This window comes from Cnephaeus nilssonii (genome assembly GCF_951640355.1).
Source record: "Cnephaeus nilssonii genome assembly, chromosome: 10".
NCBI classification, from domain to species: Eukaryota; Metazoa; Chordata; class Mammalia; order Chiroptera; family Vespertilionidae; genus Cnephaeus; species Cnephaeus nilssonii.
In genome coordinates, this window is record NC_137081.1 from 12,629,957 (window position 1) to 12,650,674 (window position 20,718).

General features: G+C 44.2%; 1 protein-coding gene across 1 annotated transcript in view; it reads left to right on the top strand.

The window, feature by feature from the left end:
* Positions 1 to 20,718, top strand: part of PARD3B (par-3 family cell polarity regulator beta) — a 902,602-nt gene that overhangs the window by 831,030 nt on the left and 50,854 nt on the right. The window contains exon 22 of the mRNA XM_079783005.1: positions 11,595 to 11,674. Within this exon, the coding sequence (XP_079639131.1) occupies positions 11,595 to 11,674 (80 nt within the window). The remainder of the gene's footprint in view (positions 1 to 11,594; positions 11,675 to 20,718) is intronic.

Sequence of the window (20,718 nt, forward strand, 5' to 3'; positions counted from 1 at the left end):
AGAAGCCACGGTGGTTTTACAGGATGCAAAAATTATTGCAGAAACTTCCTCTATTAATGGAAATTATTAGAGGGTGGAAATGGTAGTCGAACAGCAAGAATGACATTAATTATGGGAAAAGCAATCGTCTCTGGCAGTTGGCAAGCATGCATTATTCTTCCACACTCTTCCATGGGCGTGTGTTCAGCCAGCGTTAGAAATCTAAAAGCTTTTTATTTTGGCAAAGTTTTCATAGCACTTGGACTTCCAGCATCTAGATAAAAGATAATTTGGAAGGAAATTGTGTTGGTGAAATTGAAGAAGTCAGTAATGAGTTCTGTGTAGATGAATCAATGCCCAATTAAATGATTATATCAAATTCAACTTTAAATGTTGGCTTAAAATAATCACATTGTAAAGATGTTGAAAGTAAAATGCCATATATATATGTGTGTGTATATATGCACAGGGGTGAACAGAAGTAGGTTTACTGTGGTGAGTATGGGAAACAAGGTTTATTCTTGTATTATTTATTAGCTCATGTATTGTTTTCCATATGTACACCTACTTTTGCCACCCCTATATATATAAAATCCCAGAAGAGCAGAGTCATATTACCCAGCCTGGTAGAGGAATAGAGTGTTCTGATTCATCCCAGAGTTTTACCAATGGGGAAAAACTTAGGGCAGGAAGTACCTGCATGCTAAGAATTAGACTAGAATTGCAATAACTAAGCTTATTTTCATTCCATAGTTTCCTTTCTCTTTTGCAACTTCTCTGTTTTTCTGTTTCTCAGGTTTTTTCCTGTTTCCCTGTCTACACCCCTTTTCAAGGCTCCCTTCTCTGTTTGCCGCTGTTTTAATGTTCTCACCACCTCCTACAGATTCCGTTTTGCTTATCCACTACTACTGCCACCTGTTCTTGTCCCTTCACAGCAGTAAATGCGACCCAATCAGAGCAACATTTATTGCTTTATTCATTCACACAATAAGCATTGCTTAAGCCCTTGCCATGTTTAAGGCACCAACCTAACCACAGGAAGTGGGCATTCTGCCATAGGCACAAAACAGGGTCCATAAAATACCCAATGAGATTGAATCATTGAGCATATATGAGAGCGGTGAGATAAAGTTGGGAAGTTAGGTTGCTGTAGGTTACTGAAAGCCTTTATTCATTACTTAATAGAAAACCATTGATGAGTGTGTGTATTTAGTTTGGTTTTTCAAAACAGGTCTTGGCCCAAGACCATTGATTTTCATAATGTCATGTTTCATTCTTCCTTTCTCCTCCCCTTATCTTCATTCATCTTTCCAGAATCTGAGCTCTGCTGATATAATCGTGGGCTGCGAAATAATTTGGTTCACATAAGTTTAGGGCTAATGGGTGTGTGACTCCAGCATTAATGGTGGCCTGGCTCTGCTAACATTGTGAATCAAATAGGTGCTACTCATCAGATCAGCAAAGTTACGCCTAGTGGGCCAGTAATTTATCCCATCAGATTAGGTTCCCCTTCTACTTTACCATTATTTTCAGCTTATAGGATCTTCCCTCACTCTAAGCAATTACATAATTAAGGTTCCTAATAGATTCGATTTATACTCCAGATCCTGGTTTCAATCTAAATTGTAAGAATGTTCATAGTTTTGTGTTTTTTTATGAAAATGAAAAAAAATTAAGACTACATAAACAAAAGAGCTTGAAGGTGGCAGTCTTACTAAGATGCAATCATAGGACAGATGTCACAAAACTTCCTTAAAAACATTCTGCTGATAGATGTTGTAATATCACATATGCAAAGGGAACTATGGAATTAAAAAAACCTGAATCTTTCTGTTAACCAGCACTAAGTAGATATGTGAGACTTCTGTTTCATTGACTCAGTAAATATTAATGACCAAGGTGATATGTCAGCCCTTGAGAATGCAATGGCTCCAATTGTCCCAACTCTAATGAAGCTTAAACTCTGATGTCTTGTGTAAACCAAAGTAATAGACTGACACCATACATAAATACTAAAAATAAAGATATTGTACATAATACAGGCTATTTTTTATAAAACCTAACTCTGCATTAAAAATTATACTTCAACTATACCAAAAAATTAACGTACAGACATATATTAATGCCTCTGGCTATGTGAACTAAACTTGCTAGGCAATTTTATTTCAGTGGTATGGCCATGATGACCATAAACACATTCTGAATGTTTGCATACAGTCCTAATTCCACATATTCTGTCTCATTGCCACCATGGGTTCGTTCATGACCACTGGCAGCACCTGAGGCAGCACTGAGAGGGAGAAATGCAGGGTTTTGAGGTCTGACAGACCCCACTTCAGATCGTGGCTGTGCCACTGTGTGCCTATTTAGCAAGTTGCTTTACCTTTCTCTGAACTCTGTTTTCCTCGCGGGTAAGAAGAGGCAGAGATGGAGATGGCAGCATTGATTGGAAATCACGACGCTGATTTTAGAGTGTTCCAGGCAGTCTAGTAACTGGAAATGGGAGTAACTAGAACTTGCCCACTGACTGCACTGCAAAAAGAAATCACTCTGAAAAGCTTATGATTGTATAGATGTTTACAGTTTCATCTTTGTAAGTGCAGGTATATTTTAAGTAACCTAGAGAACTTTCATCATTGAGTATTTTTTATGAGGCGTATTAGTTAAAAAGGATATTAGGAACTCATAAGAAATAAAATGAACAAACTTTTATATCATTTTAAGATTTGGACACATTTCAAGGCTCAACTTTGTTTCTTTCAGGATAAGTCAAGGACACTGTCACAGAATCCATACAATAAAACAGCGGTGGAGTAAATACCTCACATATGACATCCAAGAGACAGCTAGATGCCGAATTCAACAAGTACTGAACACTAGTATCTAGTGATTAATGTAGCTAACCAAGAATCCACAAAATTCCTGTTTACGCTTTTTCTGGAAAATACAGGACAAGAAAACAAAAAGATTTCTGAGGGGATGCTGTTCCTAATGCCTTTTATTCATCTTTTCATCAGACCTTTGTCTTGCATTAAGTAGAGTTTATATGTCAGCCAGTGTTGCAATATCTCTATTTGTAGGTATACAGATTGAGGAAAGGAAATGAGGAATGGTGTCTGGTTCTTTAATTAAAGATGGAGAGCCTGTTTGCTCTTCAAGCTTATCGGCAAGACACATATGCACACGTACACACACACACACACACACACACACACAGCGCATCTATCTGATAGATGAAGCCAAATTTGTAAAATTGTATCCACAATCATAGTTTCTATGGTAACTGTATCTTAGGCCCAGACACAAACAGAGCTGGGCAGGAGATGTCTGATTTTATTTTCTCCAAAGACAATCAGAAGAGAGATAGCTCAGGTTATCAAGATGTGAAGGACTCAGTGTGCATATGGCTATTTCTTGGTGCTAGAGTAATATTTAATGCTTAAACTCCAAAAAAAATCCTTTATAATTTTATAATATTGCAGATTGCTTTGCTACCCTCATCATTCAGGTTTAAAATAATTGTTGTATACATATATATATATATATATATATAGTTATTATATTAATGAGGTGTAAGTGGTTAACATAGTATGGAAACTGTATGTAAGGTAATTTTTATAAATGTGCATAAGTCAGAAGGGACTTTAAGGATATATTTCAACTCCAATATTTTAACTCCAACATTTAACAGGGGAAGAAATGCAGGCACAGAATGGTGAAAAGGCTTACCCAAGAGTTATTTTTAAAATATCTTTATTTGCTGTATTTTCTAAATTATCAGATGTTCTAAGCTAGTCTATAAGCTGAATACCCAGTTATTTGACAAAATTACTGAAATTAGAGAAAACAAACACTTCAGAAAAAAATGGTTAGGATGAGTATGTGTACTTTTGCTGGTCTGGATGGCATAGCTACAAAAACATCTCAAGAATAATGTACTTCACATTACCAATGAGAAATAATTAACCCATTTTCATTAATTTCCTTTTGTCCAAATGGAATTTAGTTACCTTCCAAGTATGTAGCATTTTAGCAGAATGTCTTAATATTAGAAGATGCTCAAAGCCAAGTTCATAACTTTTTAGACGTTTTCATCATGTTGATTCCTTCAAAAATCTTCCAGCCAAACCTGTGGCCACGTAAGAGCAATGTAATTAAAAGAAAGCCTCTGGAAACTGCTCAAAAGTATCTGTCAGGATACCAACTTGAAATGAAAGGCATATTTCCTCAAACTGCATCTAAATTCTCATGCTTTGCATCTTAATCTTATGATGTGTCTGGCAGCATGAAACTCATATTTTGTAATGGGTCTGAGTAAGACATTTGTAATGAGGACATTGTATATAGGTGAATAAGCTGCATTGCAACTCTGCACAGCCTTCCCCTCACAGCAGCTTTTAAATTTCCTCGAGAAAATTGACTTGTGGGACATAAATTACAGCACTGGCAAAAATGTGTCCTAACCCATAGGCACTGGGAAACATGTTAATTTTGAATTGTTTCCACTTTTTATCATCAGACATTTGCAGAAATTTTTGTGTGATTTATTCTTTTATTTTTAGTGAATTATGAATAAAATGGATGAACGTGTATTAAATCTTCCCCTCTGCCATTATAATCTGAAACTGGGGAATACAGGGGGGGTTAAGTGGCCTCTTTAGTACATTGCTCTGTGAAACTGCTGATCCTAGCAATGCCAGGCGAGAAATACATACTAATTTAAGAAACCCTGACTGTAAGCAGCAAGTTCCTTGCTTTTGTAGAAACAAGACGAACTGCTTTATTTTAACAAGGCTCTTAACGCCCCAGACGACAGCAGGCATTGAGGGAATGGAATTGGGAGAACTCCATGGACTAAAAGCATCTTAACTCAACATTCCTCCCAAACACCAAACCCACGTATCGGCGGTCCCAGGCTGTTCTAATCCAGCCAGAGCAGGTCGCCTGCCATGTGCAAAGCACACACCACAGCATGAGCTTTTTAAGCTGTTCTGAATAAGCTCTCTGAAGTTCACTCCAAGCCTCAGTTCTAACCTGACAGTGTTGTGGAAAAGACTAGGTTTCTGTTATGGCTTAAGTCAAGATTGTTTCTATCAGACGTATATGTAGGTCATTAATTTTAAAAAAAAATACTGCACAATACCAAATGAAATAAAGGGCTTCTTAAAAAAAAATTAATTGGATGAAAGCCACTGACCTTATTTTTGTGTGTGCGATGAGGGAAATGACCTAATAAGGAGTTCTTCGAGCAGGAACATTTCTGAGCCTTGCTGCACACAGAGCAAGATGAGAAAAGAGCCTGTGAATGCCTGCGCCTGTTCTCTCCCCCTCACTCCCTCCTGAAGTGGCCTGGCCTCCTAGGGGCCTACTGACAACTTGTAATTAGCTTCTCTCAGGCACCATCCTACCTGTACTTTCCTACCCTCCATTCACAGCTATTTGCGAGAATCTTTGTACCCAACACAACAATCTTTATTGCCACCATTTCTGATTGGGGTATTAACATTGATCAAATGACCAGAGGGGATTAGATCAATTATGATCTATCCACCAATGGGATATTAGATAGCCATGACAATTCATGTTTGTGAAATATATCTAACTCGTGGCCCAGTGCATGAAATTCGTGCACGGGAGGTGTGTCCCTCAGCCCAGCCTGCACCCTTTCCAATCTGGGACCCCTTGGGGGAAGTCCGACTGCCAGTTTAGGCCCAATCCCGCAGGCATTGGGCTTAAACCGGCAGTCGGACATCCCTCTCACAATCCGGAACCACTGGCTCCTAAATGCTCACCTGCCTGCCTGCCTGATTGCCCCTAACTGCTCCCTTGCTGGCTTGATCACCCCTAACCAACTCTGCCTTGGCCCCACACCCGGGACCCAGGATTCCCTCCTCCAGCCAGCCACAGTCACCCAGGACCCGGGCTTTCCTCCCTCTGGCCGGCCACAGGCACCAGGACCTGGGCCGGCTTCACCTGGGCCGGCTGCAGCTGCAGGGGACGGTGGTCAGGTGGCTTTGCCCGGACCTCAGGCACTGGTGCCCGGGACGGCTTCTCTGTCTCCTGGGCCGCAGCCAGCCGCAGGCACTAGTGCCCGGGACCGCTGGCAGGTGGCTTTGCCTGGGCCCAGCTTTGTCAGGAAGGATGTGAGGATGGTCATAAGACATCTGGTCTAATTAGCATATTACCCTTTTATTAGTATAGATAGCACAGGAAAATGCCAATTATACATAGTTGGCGGAAAACTGTATGTACCATTAAATATGTATTTATGAAAGTTAACAGAGGTCATTTTGGGATGGTTTTCCATAATAATTAATTAGGGAGAAAAAAAAACACAGTTAAATCTGTTTTTTAAATAATGGATCACAAATTTATTCCCATCATTCCCATTAACTAACAGTGTGTCCCCAGGAGGAAGGACTTTCTCTCCTCTCTGTCTTAGAGGACTTAGCATGTGACTCTACTTAGGAGACACTAACAAATATTTATTTACTTTAAAGTATTCATCTCATTTTCTGAGCATGAGAGCATAAGACACTACAACCAGTGGTGTTTATTTTTTCAAAAACGATCAAGATTTTCAGTACCATAGAGTCTGGCCTTCTCTCCCAATCAATACACCGAAACCACTCTCAATAAAGCACCAGTCACCATCTTGTTGCCGATTCCAGCATACACGGTTGCAGACACTATTAGTCACTGTTCAGTTGCAGAGAACAAAATCCACTCTAGCTGGTTTAAGTAGAAACAAATGTATTGCACCATATTAATGGGCTTACAGAAAACTAGCAAGGCTGAAGGAACAAATTCCTGGGTAAGCTTTCAGGAATCATTTCCCAAGTCACCTTACATAACCAGGCTACTGAGGGAGCTGTCACTGCTCCATACGGGAAGCCACACAACAATGCATACGTCAGGAGCCACTTGCCACAATCAGGAAGCCACCTTTGGTGCCACCAACCCCAAAACTAGTGCTCCACCCCAGAAACTAGCGATGTTTGGTACATCTGCCAAAACGACTACAGGACAACCAAGCACGCCTTTAGTCACTCCTGCCAGAATAACAGGGTGGTGTAGCTGCTGCCTCAATTCCATTTCCCAGATGGTATGGTCTAACTTAAATTATGCCCAGTACACTGACGGCAAGGGGATTCTGGGAGAGGTAGTCTTTATCTTTCTAGGTGCTGCAATTCAGATTACACTCTTCAAGGATGGAGGGTTTGGTACAGCACGCCAACACGCCATGTACATCAGAGACCTTGTCTTACTGAAGAAGCTCTTGACTGCTTTTCACTGTGGACCATTCCCTCCTTCATGGAATTCTTTTCTCTTGATTTCTATGATAACACTCTTTCCTAGTCCTCATCCAGACCAACTACACTTTATCAATCTCCCTCCTGTGTTCAACTTTTTTTGGCCTGCCCCTTAAGTGATAGTTTTTCTAAGAGAATTATTAGTATTTTCTATTTTCATTGCGTGTATTTTCTTCTAGGGACCATTTATAGGCTATATGGTTCCCAAGTCTACATCTCTAGACTAGACTTCTCTTCTAAGTTGCAAACTTAATTCTCAATAATCTATCAGACATCTCCATCAGAGGTCCCAACTCAAGTTCAATATCACTAAGTATTGCCTTCAAAAATCTTCCAGCTAAACATATAGCAAGGTAACACTCAGGCTCCTACATTTGTTCTTCCTTTAGTTTATCGTGGTGACAGTTACCAAACCCACCTAGTTGGGCATCATTCCACACACATCCTTCCCATTAATCCTATGTCAGTTCTATCGAACTTACCTCCTTAGCATCCTTATGTCACTCCATTTTCTCCGTCCTTTTGAATAGCCCCTAGTTTAGGCCTTTATTATCTCTGGCCCAGACTGCACTAGAACTCCACATTATGGTAAGAATAACCTCTCTAACCTATAGCTATGGCCTATTAGTTATCGTGTTGCACTTCTCAAAGGTTTCACTATCACCTAAATGTAAAATCAAGTTTCTTGTCATGGCATGTGCTCCTTTAAAATCTAGTCTATGTCTATATCTCCAGAGTTTGGACTCTGGGGACAGAAAAACCTGATCCTTCTCTCAGATATTCCGTGTACTCACTGTATGACCTTAGGCAACTGCTGTTTTCTCATCTGCTAAATGGGGCAACCATTGAGTTATTCAGAGCATTGAATGGGCTAATGCAAAAAATAAATAAATAAACTTAGTCTTGTGCTTGACACTCAGTAAGTGCCAAATAAATGTTACATTGTAATAATAGAAGATGAAATAAATAAATGGAGAAATAGTCCATATTCTTGGATAAGAAGACTCATTATTGTCAAAGTGTCAGTTAGTCCTAACTTGTTCCACAGACTCAATGCAATCCCAGTCAAAATCCCAGCAAGTTATATTGTGGATCTAGACAAACTAATTGTAAAATTTACTTGGAGAGGGAAAAGACCCAGAATAGCCAACACTATTGATAGAGAAGAACCATGTTGGAAGACTAACACTACCCAACACAAGACTTCTATTAAGCTGCAATAATCAAGACTGTGTGCTGTTGGTGAAAGAATAGACAAAGAAATCAACGAAACAGAGTAGAGAATCCAGAAATAGACCCACATAAATATTACCAACTGCTCTTTGACTTTTGAGCCAAGGCCACACAATAGAGCAAGGATAGTCTTTTTCAACAAATGGTGCTGAAACAACTGGATATCCACATGCAAAAATAAAATAAAATAAAATTAATGTACACAAAGACCTAAACCTTCCACAAAAGCAACTCAGAATGGATCACAGATCTCAATGTTAGCTGTGACTAACATCCTTTTCCTCATAGTGTCTGTTTCTTCCTTAACCAAAATCTTGACATTCCCAGAAAAAAACAGTGCTTTTTTTTAGGCCTCCTTGTTGTTGCACTTTTTGTTCCCGCTACTTAGAATGCCTTTTCCTGCTACTACTACACCCTTCTCCCCTAAAAACCTCCTCCTCATTCATATTCAAGGTTTAGAGGAGGCTTCAGCACCCAGAGGAAGCTGTCTTCAGCTCTCCCAGGTGGGCTCTGGTGTCTGGTCCTTCAGACCCCCGCTGCCTCCTTCCTCCGACTGACACGCTAGCGGTGATCTCACTGTACCGTAATCGTTCGCAGGCCCGACTCCTCTGCATTCAAAGCAACGAGGAGAGCCAGCCCCTCTCCTCACTTTGAACACAGTGCCTCGCGTGGCATTAGGATGCAATAGGTGCTCAGTAATCCCTAATTGAATGATTGCCTTAAAGATGTGATTTTAATAGAGAAGCACATTAAATATATACACAATTGATGAAGAATTTTTTGATGTAAAGAATGGCATCCATCTTTTGAAGCCTCGCCCACGTTCTGCCACTTTCATGATTTTTTTCCTAACATCTTCAGGTGTCATCTGTGCTACTTTTAGTAACATTCGGAATGGGCCTGGATCCTACAGGGTCCTACAGCATCCTTTAATGATTTCACTTCTGATGCTTGTTTTCCCAAAAAGATTGAAAGTTCCTTGGATCACCCTATGCTTTATAGGATCTAGTATGCTGGTAGCTCACCAGATGCCTTGGGAGTGGTGTGTGTGTGTGTGTGTGTGTGTGTGTGTGTGTGTGTTTTGGGGGGGGGGGGGGACGCCTTCTGGAGACACCAGAATGCTGACTGTCATCATCAGGCCGGCCTGTTCTAGATATCTTTGCTGAAAGTATCAACTGGGAATTTTGTGGCCCCAAGAAAAAGATTAGTTGTAAATGTCTACAGCCACACTAGGGATATACATAAGCATAATCTTTTCCAACAACCACAATTAATCATCTTTAACATAGTTTTTGTATTTATGCTCATTCTTCCTCCATAAAAAAAAAAATAGGTTGACAACAAAAGAAACCTTAGTTGGGAGTGGCTGGCCACAACACTATCCTTTGCTGCTTTTTCTGTGCCATTTACTTATCTCCTGTCTGTCCCACATCATCCTGGCCTCTGGCCTTTGTTAGAAAGGTCCATGTTAAGCCCTCTCTCTGCAGTTCTTGTAAGTCCTAAGGAGCTTGCTGGGCGGGTGTCCTCTCAGATAAGTCCAGCCACTCCTGTTCCAGGTGTTGGTGAACTATGTAGTGGTTTTGTAGGATCCTCTTTGAAGGGCCTCCTGTAATAAATCAACACCAGGAATAGTCTTTCCTTCTCTACATGAGTGTCTACATTTGCTTTGCAACACCTTCCCAACAAACCCTCCCTAAACACATGGCCCCCACTGGGATGCTGGTTTTATAGAGAGCTAGGACATTGGATAGGAAGAAAATCACTTCCAGGTGCAGTACTACCTAGAAAAATTTATCCTACTGACCTGGACACTGCCACTTCCTGTGTTCCATAGCAAACTCTCCCTTTCCCCCAAAATAACAGTCTAGGTCTTTATTCACCCCTTTCATACCCATTATGCTAGGGTGACCCAGCACAACGGCAAGCACATGATTGGCCCACAAAGCCACATGAACAAGTGAGGAATTGGCCATTTAACCAGTACTTTTATATATTTTTAAATTAGTATTTTTAGATAGAAAGAGAGAGAGAGAAACATCAATGTGAAAGTGAAACCGATAGGGCAGGAATCGAACTGGCAGCCTTTTGGTGCACAGGATGACGCCCAATCATCTGAGCCACACTGGCCAGGGCAACAAGTACTTTGAAATCCCTGTAAGTGTCCATCCCGTTTTCAGTTGGCATAGTAGGTACAGAAGGACTATATAGAAAGTCTTTAGATTCATGGAACCAACACACTTTAATGAGAAACGACTGGGACGGTTACTGCCCTTCAGAGTTTCAGAGGCTGATAGAAGAGGCCCGGAGAGAGGTGAACACAGGAATACATAGGAAAGGAGGGAAAACAATAAAGACCAGCACTAGCTAGAAAACAGTTAACCGCTTCTCTTTGGTGGCTCATAAGGGAGGGGACTAAGTCAGAGGGAAGAGGGCTTCATGGAAGCCATGGAGTACACAGCTGGCTGTCACCAACACCTGCTGGTAAAGAAGGGTGTCATTGACAAGGTGCTTTGGAAAATACAGTCCTTGTCACAGCCAATAAGAGCCTAAGGGGACGTGATGACTAAATGTAATATGGGATCCTGGAACAGAAAAGGGCATTAGGTAGAATCTGAACAAGCTGTGGGCTGTAGTTAACGATAACGTATCAATACTGATTCATCAGTTGTATTTTCATCTGACGTGTTAGTAATAGGGAAACGGGGTATATGGGAATTCGCTGTACTACTCAATTTTTTTGGACATCTAAAGCTGTTGTAGAAATGAAAGCCTAGTTTTCTTTTTTGCTTTTTCAAGTGTTCTCACAGCCTACAGGTTACCCCTGGCACGGTGACAGGAAGGAGTCAGTTCGACAGTGACCCTTTTTGGAAAGAAGTGACTTTGTGGTTAAATGCTGTGCTTGTGGCTTGATCGTCAGTTCGCACAGCGACACTGAGCCCCTGCTGCTTTCCCAGGGTGGGTTTTGGCAGGCGGCGGCAGCATTTGTGCACTGATTATAATTTTGAGATGCATTGTCAGTAACCGGGGTGTATAATGGATCTTCATCTCTAATTACTCTTCTCTCCACAGGTGTCTGGAAAGGGGCCAGATGGGACTGCGCACAACCTCCGCTTCGAAGGGATGGAGAGGCAGTACGCATCCTTACCCAGGTACCTCCCCGGCGGGGCTCTGTCACCCGCTCCCCCACAAGTAAAGTCTGCATTTCAATCTGCACGAGCTAGAAGCCTGGCTCTGAGATAGGGAATACGTTGTAATTTTGCCTCGCTGCCGTTTGCTGCAACCGCAGTGCCATCTTCACAACTGTGCTAATAATTGAAACACTTGTGGGTTACTTTTTAGGGGGAGAAAATAGTATATCATTGCAATGGAACATGTCAGCCAGAATATTGGATGCGGAATGGAAATCCTAAGCCATTGCTATAAAAATGGTATTGAACATCCGACACCAAGCTTAGAGACAATAAAACAGTAAATCCCCTGTGCTCGCAGGTACCCACGAGGACGGGCAGGCCGACCTTCACCTCGGAGCTCCCTGTGGGTGTTAAAAAGCGGGGGAGAAATGTGAACCTGGGAAGGCGTCCTTTGCTCGAGTTAGAATCTGGCGGTGTCCTTTAGGCAATAAGCAAATATCTGTGAGAGGCAGGGCCGCAGTGCGGGAATGGGAGCAAGAACTGCGTGGGAAAAGTTCGTCCAGCCACTCTGGCCTAACGCGATCCACCCATGCTGTAACTGGACACCCTGAAAATGAGATACAGTTCTCAAAGGTCGGTGCTCTTATCTGGGAGATGAAGAATAATTTTAGTCTGCGCTCGGCGCACATGACAAAGAGGAAACCTTTCCAAAGGTGCATCAGAGTGCAGCCACTCTGGGAGTTCAGTGAGTTGAGCGTGTGAGAATGAGTGAGCTGGGGGGCTGCGGGGAGGGGGGCGGGGGGAGGGGATCCAGGAAAGGTCAGGGACAGCCAGAAAACTGACATGCTACAAAGTGTCTCCTGTAGCAAAGGAGAGGAGGACCAGGTGGAACTGACCCTCAGAGCCGAGCTGTGAAAGTGCTAACTCCGGACTGGAGGTGCCGTTTTGTTGCGTATTGGTTAGACTTCCGTGTGTAAATTCATAACAACTCATAACAAAAATAACCTCCTAAAAATTATACGAGGCATCTGCTCTTATGCATAGTATGTTGATTGTCAAACGGAATAAAATCTCAAGTCATGCAGAGAACCAATTTTTCACACGGATTAGGCAGGATACCCCAAATACAAGATTTTAGAAGCTTCTGTACCACTAGATTTTTTTTACTCCCTGCTTTGCTTTTTTTATATTTTGTCTCACAGCTTTTCCCATCCTTGGTTTCCTTCCTCTCCCTACTTTTCCCTGGCCTCGTCTCTTGTTTTCATGTTAAAAAGATGGAAGTCGTCTCCAAACGTTGTTTTAAATATAAAATTTCTGGCTTTCAGCGTGGAAGTGTATGGAAATTGTGGTTCAGGCAGATGGAAAGTAGTATGTGCTTGTGAGAGGGAAGCAAAAAGGGAAAACTGGAAGCAGTTGAACATCTTCCTGGCCAACCTGAACTCAGACGGAGGCAGTGGAGTTTTGGGTACAAATCAAAAACCGAAAGAACATTGAAAATTCTATAGATTTCAGTCACTCTTTCATCCCCCATCTACCTGTTGCTCATCTATTCGGTATCAGCCCTGAGACTCTGCAGACTGGAGACTCAGTGAGTCCATCCTCAGGACGCTCCGGTCTAGGACAGGAAGCAGCAAGTCACTTTTCCTGACGGTGCTTCCAATGCCTACATTTCTCATGATGAACATGAAGTCCTCTGAATGTCCACCTTGTGTGTATTGTCACTAATAAGCCCTGAAGTACTCCATCATGGCTCAATCGACACACGTCTGTTTCAGGATGGAACACTGCGGAGGGCATTTTCTGACAAAGGCGATGCGTTCATGCTGTGTGTGGCTCTGGAGCCATCACACACGTGGGAATTGGTAAAATCCCGCCAGCCCCGAGGGTATCACTGTGGCTGGACGCATCGTAGACAGCAAACAAATGGGGCCAACGGTCCACTCGCTCACAAACACCAGGGTGGGGCGACTAGCTGTCCGTGCAAGCAGACCTCTGTAGCTACCTGGCAACCAGGTTGCCGCGATGGAGAATGAATACGGCTCAGACAAACACACGAGATCCCTCTCACTGGTTTCTAAATGGGAGGAGGGCTCAAACTCAAGATTCCATCTCAGTATCTAAAAGGAAGATGCTCTAATCCTTGGGGGTAGGGGAGGGCGCTCCTTATTTACCCACAAGCAGCAGAATGCAGAGGCAGCGGCTGCCCTGCCAGCTTCTGAGAAGGTGGAGATTCCGCTGAGTGCCCGCGACATTTCCCCTGGTCTCCTGGTCTCCCGGGCCCTGGAGATGTCACTGTCCACGTAATGGGGTCCCAGCAGCCCCACTGCTCTCCCTTCTGCTGGCAGAGTTTGGAGAGCACCTCTTGTAGCACCGGATCCCCTCTTTGTCACAGCAGCAGGAAGCGTTGACATATTTATGGAGTTACATCTTTAAATAAAAGTAGGAATGATTCTATCAATGGGAAGTCAGTGGCCAGCCTTATAGGGGACTTAATATGCTACTGCTGGGCTTGGTTCCTGTGTTGTTTGTGGATGGTTTTCATGGGAGCTTTGAAGATCAACTCCATAATGTTGACTTATATGTCAAACGTGGAGCCATCGACACAGAGACCATGCTTCCCCATGGACATGGAGAGGGTGGGGAGCCCAGGTGAAGGGGCGCCCCGCTCTGCTCTCCTGGAGCTCTGTCATGATAAAGGGGGCCCGTGCCGCCGCTGCCAGGCTAAATGGCACTTCACAAAAATTAAGCCAGAGCCCTAGCCAGTCCAGGAAAAAGACGATTCCTCGCATAGTAGTTATGAGGTTGCCTGAGGCTAAGGGCTAAGCGATGTTAAGTGTTATTGTTAAGCAATGTTAAGCCTTCTGCCTCGGAAGAAAAATGGCTTTATTTCTTTTCTCCTGGGGGTGTTGCTTTGGAAAGCAGAGCAGGGTTGTAATACAGCCTCGTTAGCAAACCGGGCTTTTACCAGGGCCCGTGTTTTGCCATCCAGTCCAGCCCCCAATTTTTGATGGACGTAAACAGAATGAAGAAAGCATTCCCTTATCCTTGCCTGACGCAAAGTATTGCTCACCCGGGGTGAGTAGGGAAGGGCTGTTTCCCAGGCTGCAATAGCAGGCGGGCATTGATGTATGTATTTTTGCAAACAGCTTCTTCTTCACGGCAGCCTCCCAGCCCCTGTCAGAGCTCCTGGCCCCATTCTCATTGCACAGGCTTCCTTGTGGCCAGTCCCTCGGCAGGGAGCTCTGCTCTCCCATCCCAAGCCTCCGTCATTCCCACCTGGCCCATCCCCGGCCCCGCGGGACCCCATTATCCCTCCTCTGCAGATGGCCCAGCGCATCAGCACATGACACTGCACTTCTGGGGTTGTCATCGAGTGCTGAGCCCTAAGGAGTGATCCAGAAGGCACCCCATCTCTTCTGTGGTCCTACGCGCATGGTGAAAGGTTGCCGGAGAAACTCATAAAACTGTGTTCATGGACTTCACTACAAAATCCACATTCCCCAGGCCCAGCTGGGCCCCTGCTGCCGGCCAGGGCCTTTTAGCCATGCTGTCGACTCCCCTGACTGTCCCACAGTGGCCGCTCCAACCCTTTTCTACTCCCGTTAACTCCTGTGGAGATGGCCAAGGCCCCCAAGCCCAATCTCTAGAGATGACCTCACTTCCTTTTCTTTATGACCTTGAGATAATGTTTCTGAGTCAACATTAGCTTCTCAACTGCTGCTTCCTGCACTGCAGATTCCCTGTGTCTTCATTAACACACAGGTCTCGAGCAGAGACGATGACAACAGGACTTGGAGTCAGGCCATAATTACAGCCCCAGCCATCACTCTCACCTGGGTGACCGTGGCTCATGATCTAACTGCTCCAGCCTCAGTTTTTCCATCTGTGCATTGGGGATGACATTAGGGCCTCTGTATAGTGCTGGTGTGAGTATTAGGTACAATAATATAAGCAAAACTCTCAGTGAAGAGCCTGCCTGACATATTTCAAGGACTTGCTTTAATATTGTTAGCTCTCTTTAATTTTATCTCTGAGGAAGATGTGTTCCTTTCTTTAATGAGTCAACCCCATACAGCAGAGCTCATTCTCACTGGCTTCTTGGGGACCCCGTACCAACAACTGCCCCTCTTGCCTACATCTTCAAGCCCCTTGGACATTGCTTTGCTTCCCCTGCCTACTACTGTGCATGCAGAGGCTCAGCCACACAATTTGCTGAGAACCCCACAGCATGGAGAAGGAGAGAGCTAATAGCTGTGTGAGGTATAACTTCGGCTGAAGGATTAGCCAACTCTGAGAAAGGACCAGTAGTCCAGATGGTCAGGGGCATGAGGACATGGCAAGCTGAGGTGATCTGAACAAGTTGTGCTATGGACATGCTAGGAGACAGCACTCCTTTTAGATGAAAGTTCTTGTAATGGGTACAGGATGCTGACTCGGGTCTAGGCAAGATCCATGGCCTGTCCAACAAGACTTAGTTCAGGCTTAGAATGGCCCCGGTGTGGACACCATATCCAGTGGGAGTTAGCCAGGAGGGCTGAACGGGACGTGCTAGTTCTCAGGACGCGTATGGTGTGGGAGCAGCACTCTGTTTACTGGTGGGAGGAAGTGCTGAGACGCTGCTAAGGTCCTCCTGTCGGCTCAGGACCGGGCAGCGCTGAGCATGCTGTTCTAACGCCTCATAGCCATGCAGGGCTCAGGTGGCAGACTCACCCCATGAACTTGACTCTAGTCCATCAGAGAAAGCCAAGACCCTCCCCCAACCTCCCTTTCTCCTTCATTCCCACGTTTCCTCCTTTAGGAAAAAGTGGCCTGTGCCTGTTGGCTCTATTTCCTCACCACCCACGGACACTCTATCTCTTGCCTCAGCTTTGACTGCCAGTGATGCTTCCCGCTGAGCCTGCCTCCAGCCCTTTCCTTTAGGTAGACTCTTTCTGAGCAGCCTCCTCCGTTCCTACAGATTCCATTCTCATCACTATGACGTCGCAAAATGAACCTGGCTAACCTTCTGTCTCACTCTTCTTGTGACCCCAGTTACAACTGTCTGCTTGGCCTATCCATCTCTTTCCTTCCAAGATACTTCAACGCCCCATGCCAAAGCTGAGCCTCCCTTAGCTCTGCTTCATTTTAACTTCCATCATATCTGTTGGCACCTTTCCTGTGTCACTGAAAATACCCTGAATTAGATTATGATTCTTCACTGTCCCTTTCCACCCCCATTGGATTATAAATCCCCGGAAATAAGGATTTGTGGAATCCCTTGTCACGTCCCGCGTGTTTCAGGGTTCCCGTTCAGGTCCGGTTTCTGGAGAAGGCCGCAATCAAAATGAAAAGAAGCTAGAAAAGAATCAATTTGGGTAAATGGGGGCCAGGCGGGAGCCCACCTCTAGTGGGAGGACTACTCACTGCTCTGGCCTTTGCCATCCCTTTTATTGGGGTTCTGAGATACACCCATATCCTTTAGGCAGGAAATTCCAATAATAGACAATCAGCAAAAATTTACATATGATTAACAGGTGAGAGTTTCTTTAACTACCAATGTCTCAACTAAACAATGAGTGACCAGCTCTGACCTTCAGAGCTATTAAGGTTGACTAAAGCATTCTGGATTCCCTTTTCACATTTAACTTCCAATGTCTCAATGTTCGGTTTCCGGTAAGGATTGTCTTTTGTACCCACCATTTTTTACACCCAGCACCAGGACCTAAACTAGGACCATGGACATAATACCAGTAGGTTTTTAATACATTGGTATACCGATGAGGATGGATTTGTCTTTATATAAGTAAGTTATAGGAAAGAATTCCTCCCAAGCTTTCTTGACTATTTCAGGGCACTGGTTTTCAATATTAGTATTGATTTTTCATGAGAAACATATTTTTCCCCTAGGATCAATAAAAGTTTTAGTGAGCACTCATTATATACCAGGCACTGTTCTAAATGCTTTATATCTACTGACTGACCTTATGACCACAGCAACACTATGACTCAATAGCAACCCTATTATTATCCCCATTTCATATGCAAGAACACAGGCATAGGGAAAGGAAGTAAAATTGCCCAAGTTCAACAGCTAGAAGCAGCAGAGCTGGGATTTGAACCCAAGCAGTCTGGCTGCAGGTTTGTACATTTAACCTCTGAGACTAAGGTTATCCGGCTCTGAGTCAGATCCAAACTCTGCGATTATCACACTCCCTTCATTTCTTACTCCTCCTCTGTCTCTCTCACTAAACTGTAAGTGCTTTTGAGGACAGGCGCTGTGTCTTATTCATCTTTGTATATGACACAGACATTACTAATATACAGGTTAGGTAATGCCTTGCAGCCGTCTCTGTAATGCTGTCATAAAATCAATTCTTTCCCATTCCCTCGAGTCCTTCCCTTGAAATATGAACAGTTTAATGTGTAATTGCTAGATGAACATTAAGCAATATACTTTGCCTACCAAAAAGAGACTCCTGTTTTGTTAGAACACTCCCGAGAGATGAAAAAGCAGTATCTGCAAATTGGTACTGTGGTTCTTTAAGATTAGGAATAATCTCTACCAAGAAGAAATAAAATGATGATAAATTTTCTGGTGGAAACCTTCATGACACCCCGGGGTGAGAGACTCTCTCTCTCCCGAGACTGATGTGAGACGAAGACTGTGTGGCTTCCAGTCCTGACGTCGCTCTCACCCGTGTTCCGTAGTTACTTGAACTTCTGACGCAGCTTTAACTTGGCTGTATCATGAGAAGCGGCATCCCAGAACTGAGTTCTGGTAGAAAGAGCAACTTTAGAAGGAGCAGACAGCTTATGCTTGCTGCCTGAGAACCTAAAATACACTTGCTTTCTAAGTGTGTTCCCAGTGTTGTGATAGTGGGTGGGATGGTGTTCAGATCAGAGGAACAAGCCGTAAGAACAGGCTTCTGCTGCAGCATTCCAGTTGGTTCGTGTTGTCGGTTTCAGCTTTCTTCCCTACATATGCTCTTGCCCAGCCCCAGGAGGACTCCAGGCCCACGTGTGCGGCTGACTTGGAAGTCTGCAGCGTGCACAGCACCTCCTCCTTGAGAACATCTTGTCTGGGCCCCCTCTGCGTCCTGGGTTGTCATTACCTCGCTGCTCCAAGACACTCGCCCTCTCTCGTTCATCACATTCTTTTCTCCATTTAGCCTCCGCTCTGCTCAGGGCTGTTGCGTTTTCCATGGCCAACTTTGCATTGTTTTTATGACACTTGCTAAGCAGGTGGCAGTGACATTCGGGTTCTGCAAAGATATCCACCAGTGCCCAGGACTGGTCTTGGCTGAAGCGAACCTAGACAGTGATAAAATGAGTTCAATAAAATGAGAACTTGAGCAGTCAGCACACTGGGCGTCTATGTGTGTGTCAGCTGTGGGCGGGGGTTTGGCCATCTGGGCCTGGAGAAGCTGACAGAGTCCCCGCGCTGCCTAATTGAGTGCTTCTCTCTGCCACAAGGCCAGCGTGACAAGTAAGGTGCTTCATGAGAACATGCGTACCGCTCCTTGCAGTCAAGGCTGGATTTGAGGTCATTGCAGCTAAAAGTAGTCCTTGTCCCCAAGTCTCCAGACAGGGGCCTGTCACCCTTCATCTGATACGGCGAATCGTGGCCAGTCTCTCTGACACCTTCCGGGTGGCACAACTTTATCTGAACGGCCCTTTCTTGCCGTGAAAAGCCACCTTTCAGAGCCCAGGGCTGCGGCTGCTGCTCTGACTTTGCAGGAATGTGAAGGCAGCTCAAGAGCTTGTCTAGATTGCATCTCCCGCATCCGCATGTGACAGAGTTTAATGCCTCTTGAAGTTCAATGACGCTCTTCGTCCCCCCCCCCCCCCCCCCCCCCCCAGAGCCAGCTTCTCCTCCTTGCTCCTCGGGCTCCCGTTTTGGAAATCTCGTCCCTGCTTCCCTGCCCTGTGGAGTCAGCTGCCTGCTGGCCTGGCCCTCTGACACCACCTCCCTCTTAATGCGGAGGACACGATGATGAATTAGCAGTGATTGAATTCTTTGTGAGATTAAGATGTCTCCATTGTCAACTCAAACTTCCTGAAAAATGCAAAAAGCCCTCGCATGTAATGGTGCCTTCAGATGCCAAACAGCTGAGATCAGGGGGTTAATGCTGCTGCCATATCGTTTTTATGTCACTTAGTTCCTCTGATAAAAGTCCATTTTAATAACACTTTTCATCATTTCCTTCTAGGCAATATATCCTTCATGCCAGTTAGAATGTTTGATATTAATTATTCAATCGAAGGCCTCCATTATGAGTTTAGCTAGAATATTAGTGATTTAAAACATGTTAAGACCCATTACAGGACTGATGTCCCCAAAATAATTTTAACTGAACTTTGATGGACCACATATGTTAAATTCCATACATTCTTCATTTTCCCTCATTTTCCATAGAAAATTCTAAACCACTACATGTTTGCTTGTTAAGTACTCTTTTAGAGGAAAAGTGTGTGCCTGCTATTTTAAGAATGCCAGATCTGACACTACCTTGAACTTGAAACGTGTTTCACTTGATAGGCTGACTTCCATGCTTTCCCTCCTGCACACATTTCAGGAGATTTAGCATTTATTCCCCACTTCACTGGTCAAGAGGAAAGGCTGCTTTGTGCCTAGGCAACTGCTCAGGTTTGAGGGTTGCTCTGCACCTAATTTCTCCCGCTCTTGGGCTGTTCTAGTTTTCCTGGTGTATCCTCATCCTGTCCTCTGCCTCCAAAAGCTCATGCACGAGGGTCATTGAGGTGAGTTTCTGGAGGGGCTGCACTGTCTGCATGGTCCACCCCTCTCACTGCACCCGCCTCCTCTGTCTCCATCTCCCCAGCCCTCTGTGCCTGTCCTGTGACCCACGTTCCTGGATTTGCTGTCCCCAGGTTTGTCCTAAGGCCAGCCGACTGCAGGCAGAGATGCTGAGTAAACCGAGTGCATTAGCTCATGATGCTCTCTGGTGTGTATGTGTTTATGAGGCCAGTGTTGTATGATTATTTAAAATGGCATTTCATCACTAAAACAGACAGGCATCTTGGATGAAAAGCGAGTGCATCCCCAAGTGCATGAACACATGATG